This window comes from Lissotriton vulgaris, chromosome 5 (assembly GCF_964263255.1).
Source record: "Lissotriton vulgaris chromosome 5, aLisVul1.2, whole genome shotgun sequence".
Lineage (NCBI taxonomy): Eukaryota > Metazoa > Chordata > Amphibia > Caudata > Salamandridae > Lissotriton > Lissotriton vulgaris.
This window is the reverse complement of record NC_141693.1, coordinates 1,425,979,571-1,425,984,467: the sequence shown is the minus strand read 5'-3', so window position 1 is coordinate 1,425,984,467 and position 4,897 is coordinate 1,425,979,571. Positions and strand designations below refer to the sequence as shown.

General features: G+C 47.4%; 1 protein-coding gene across 1 annotated transcript; it reads left to right on the top strand.

The window, feature by feature from the left end:
• Window positions 1-2,511: 2,511 nt before the first annotated feature.
• G0S2 (G0/G1 switch 2) lies at window positions 2,512-4,183 on the top strand. Its single transcript, XM_086923365.1, has 2 exons — window positions 2,512-2,654; window positions 3,596-4,183. The coding sequence occupies exon 2, from the start codon at window positions 3,617-3,619 to the stop codon at window positions 3,926-3,928; it is 312 nt and encodes a 103-aa protein (XP_086779491.1). The 5' UTR covers window positions 2,512-2,654; window positions 3,596-3,616; the 3' UTR covers window positions 3,929-4,183.
• Window positions 4,184-4,897: the final 714 nt, after the last annotated feature.

Sequence of the window (4,897 nt, the reverse complement as noted above, 5' to 3'; positions counted from 1 at the left end):
TATTCAGTTTTCAATACTTCCCGTGCAGTGCTCTTTGGGCATCTCTTATCGGGAATGCACCTCATTTCCCATTTTCTCCTACTCACTACATTTCTCAAGACCTACTACAAGCAGCATAGACGGTTATCGTTCACGTCCGGGTTGGTTTGAGTCAGGCCTTTGTTTGGCCACGTGACGCAGCTGGGCGGAGAGCTATAGTGGGGGGAGGGGGCTACAAGCCGTGAATACCGCTGCAGTTCGATGGGGGAGGGTCAGAGGTGTTTGACCTCAAGCTTGCAGTACGTGCACGATGTGACCAGCGCCTCAATTTGGAAACAAACTGCTATCGCCCCACTGCAGCTATGAAATTGTGATACTACACCACCATAAAAGGGGCTTTAGGGTGCGTTCAGATAAAAACAGTAAAAAGAAGAGTAACTTGACAGACAAATTAATCGTTGTTTGGTTACTGTTTCGCTGCCCAAAAAATAATGCAACTCCTCCCTGGGGCTTGATGATATATAAGGTTACAATATGATTCAATGCCATCGATGACGTAGTGCTCCAGCCCTTGGGGTGCACTTAACAGCTGCATGCACTGCGGGACTTTTAGTCTTGGGTCTCTTCGACGAATTTACTCACATCAACGCAATGAGTTGTTTAAATAAAACGTCATGACAGGAATAATGTGTACCATAGCTTTACTTTTACTGTGCATGGCACGTCCGGATTGTACCTCGGTACTTTAAATTGTAACAGTGCATATTAAGCAATGTAAAAACAATTATTTGCTCAAGCTTAAATGGAGATGGTAAAAGTGCATTTGTAAGAAAAAAAAGACGTCTAGTGTTACCCAACACAAGGTATCGACCTCAGAAAAGTGAAAGGCGTGGGCCCACAGGGATTTAAACCTGTGATCATGAGGTCGAACCTCAGGCCTCTACAGTGTAACATTGGTCTACTGGGGCTACAAGACCCGGCTCAGAAAGGTCCACACCTTCAGAACTCAGGCCGGTGCTGGAAGAGGAAAAGCCCCCGAACTATCCCTCTACATGCCTTTACACCGCTTCTAAGTTCCAGAAAAGAAGGCAGCCGACCCTCCTCTGCGACTGGGCTGTTCCCGCTCTTCAAACAGCTGTTGTGCGGTGCCTGACTTGCACACCCACACAAGCAGTTCCTTGTTTGATCAGAGAGTTCATTGGGTTCCTGCCAGTTGCTGATGCAAGAAACACGGCTGTTGGTGCAGCACTCGAACCCTGCTGCAGCTCCACTTCGACGGCTGATGATCCTTAGCCTGTGTCCTTGCTGCACATAGGCCAAACCCTGAAAAACAATCGGAAGCATCAGACTGTCACGTCCCAATACCTGCAGCCCAGGTTACCCTGTGTAACTGCAAGAGCCCGCGCTCCCGTAACTATCGCTGCTCCCTTAAATGGAAACTCAGACCCCTTGCTAGGAACTGCTGGAGAGGGCTGTACGAATTAATTGATTGTGTGCGCTGAAGAAGAAGTTGCAGAAACACTTTGAGTAGATACTGCCCGGCAACAGAAATAAAGTCACAGTTATATGCACTAGTGTTTTTGGGGTTGCTCCTTTGTGCCTGGCTGTTTCTAGCCCCATCGCCAAGCACTGGCCGCACATTTCTGCTTCTCTCGGCCACAACCCTCCCGTCCTTATCCATGGTCACATCTAGAAACGGATCCCATGACACCCCCCCTATTTGTAAATTCGTGCGTTGCACACTAGGTACATGCATTGCATTTTACTCTCCGCCTCCCTCCCCTAGCATAGCATTAGCCCTAAAATGTGTGTGTACAAGGGGTATAATGCATTTAGAATTCTGGAGGGTGGGAGCATGAGAGTACCTTACGTGCACGCACTATATGTATAATGGAAACATAAAAACATTCGCGGAGTTCCATGTTGCTACCGGTGGGGGAGGGGCACCACTAGTGAATCTGATTTAATGCACCCCCCACTGTGTACTGATTCTCAAGTGTGGAGAGGTCCTTCTGGGGGGATATGGATATTTCTGCATTTGTATGGTGGGGAGTTGGCGGGTGTTTAGTTCATTGTATGCCTGCCTTACTTATTTTTGGGAACACCACCCACCTAGCAGCAAAAAAAAAAAAAAAAAAAAACAGTATATGTTGCAGACGTGGAGGTCGGTGGGCTGCCTAAGTGCCTGGGGGCTCAGCTGTGCCACGAGGAACGCGAGAACGTGCTGACCCCTGCCTCTCAAATGGACGCCAGTAGCAGGGTGGACAGGTCGTGGCTGCAGCGTGATCGCCCCCTCGGGCTCTCCTCATAGGGTCACTCGCCCTGGCCGGAGACTCTCAAGTGCCCTGGCTACCGTGTAATGTGAGGCGGTCGCTCCGGCGTGTACACGGCGTGCTCAGCGCGTGGCCAGCCCCCATTGTCAGGACTCTACGTCACGAAGGGGGCGGGTCCGCCTGGATTATAAAGAGGTGGCTGAGGCTAGAGAAACAAACACAGCTCAAGATTTAGAGAGATACTGAGACAGCTAACAGTGTCCTGGGTTTTACGAGACCCACACGGATTACAGAATCCAAGACAAAGCGAGCGAGGGATTACGAACGATCGCCGGAGATCGGCCTCAAGCTGCAGCTGACCTGTTTTCTGGTTTGAAAGCGCACAGCCTCCTCCCTACAAACGTGAGTTTCAGAGAACGCCCGTTTTAATTTTATAGTTGGTTCGCGAAGATTTTTGTTTATTTAAAATAGATGTTATTGAGAGCTGTAGATAAATAAGCATACGTGCGCGCCCACATGTCTCTCCGTCCCACTTGTACTATTGGATGTCTTTGTGCCCTGCAGAGACATCAAAGCGTTACTGTTGCAGGAATTGACTGACCAAAACATGGTAGCACAAAGTTGGGGGGAAACTACTGTAATCAAACTTTGCATATTTTTCAAAAGTTAATATTACTAAAAGTGTATCTCCTTTGGAGACACGCGTACAGCTATTTAATCATTCTCTTGATTACCTACGTTGCTTATGAACATGCAATTTTTAAATACCTGGCTGTTTTAATGCAATCGGTAAAGCTGCAGGACCTGTCTCTGCCTTCATATTGGCATGTATAGAAAGTGAGACTGCTCCAGAACATAATGTGCACACCCAGTTTCAAAATGTACGACTGCCTTTAAACTCGAAGACGGTGGCCAAAATATAATTTTGTATGTGTTGCACATGCAGGAATAATGTAAGCTATGAGGATACATTTAACATTTCTGATGTTCGTATTGCTGCTACACTTGCAATGAACTCACACTGTAAGCCTTGCGTTGGGGCTGGGTGTATAGTTACCTTAAACCACCAGAGGGCTCTGTTACGTTTTGGGCTAGCAGAATTGTTGAGCAGGATAAACGCATCTGTAGTTTCTGTAGCATTGTTTCTTGTAGTTTTAAGTTTTCCACTGAATGCGAGAATATAAATATCAGAATGTAAAGTAAAAAAAAAGTACTTGATGAGGTGGTGGCCTCTGGCACTTTCGAGGTTTTTGGGCAAGGGATATTATTTTATTGCTAGAGAATAATTCATATGCGGTGTGCAGCTTTCAGTGACCTTAACCACCCATTACTTTGTGTTCCAGGTAGTGTCCTTCGGAGGTATAATGGAGGTCATGCACGAGCTGATCCCCTTTGCCAGGGAGATGATGAGCCAAAAGCCTAACCGGAAGATGGTGAAGATGTACCTGCTGGGCAGTGTCCTGGCCTTCTTCGGGGTGGTCATTGGGCTAGTCGAGACTGTCGTGAGCCCCTTCACGTCTTCAGAACGAGAGGAGGAAGAAGAGGAGAGGGTGGTCCCGAACACAGAGTTGGTACCGAGACCCCCGCAGCAGACGGTCGAGGTGATCTTGGAGAAGAGCCCCTCCAAGCCGGAAATTGGAGTCAGGAGCCCGGCCACCAGGGGGCATGCTTCTTAGGAAAAACACAGGGGTGTCTGCAACCGCCCCAGCAATCTGACGATGAAAGACTATTGGACTATGCCTGAACCAGGAGACTCAACAGGCCTAGTGGGTGGGCTTGGCACAAAGACTTTATTGCTGCTATGCAGCAGTTCCACAAACTGATTCTGCCAAGGTGGCACTGAAATGCGTGAGAGTATGCGAACGCCTGTACATTTCATTTTTATTACAGATACATTTATTTTGCACTCAATAATAAATATTTTATTTTTTTATACATTTTGATCGTCCTTGTCAGTGTATGCGGTGAGAGTTTGGGGAAGGGTTTTGCTTCTTGCACGTCCTCACCCAAAAATAATCCACGAGTTATTTGCTGGCCCAGGGTCCGAGCTCTACATTGTAACAAAGAGGTGCAGAACTAGTTCTTACCAGTGAGCTTTCCATATGGGACCTGTTCTTCCGCCATTTCTCTTTGTAGTTATTGGTCTACGAATGGGCAGCATGTGAATTACGACTGCTTAGGAAATAGTGAAGGATCCGAGAGTTCACAAAACAACTGGTTCCAAAATAATAAAACGGAAAAAAACTTGACCAGAAGATCTGTGCACAGCTGATGCTGGGGAACCTTAGGTTCGTACGTCCAGTGCGGCCTTCATGACATTTCACGTACTTATGTTTTGACCCATCACATACATTTCCTCTGTCTGCCAAGACTCTTCTAATTCCCAGCGACTGGCTCTACCCCGGACCTGCCTGTCTTTGGACACAAGTTACAATTTCTAGGCCAGTCTGCCCCAGTTGTCTTGGTTTCGCTATACAATTACATAAGGGGGTTACTAAACACCGGATTTCACGCCCCATCCATGACCATTAAACAATGTTCTCAATTTTCCTGTGCTCAACGTTGTGTTCGTATGTACTGGGAGAGATGCCTCCAGTGGAAGTTTCATTTCGGCTGCAAAGGGGCAATCATAATCACGTGGGAGG

Excerpts from the sequence above, each read along its gene's own strand:
- G0S2 (XM_086923365.1), top strand. The coding sequence starts at position 3,617 with ATGGAGGTCATGCACGAGCTGATCCCCTTTGCCAGGGAGATGATGAGC.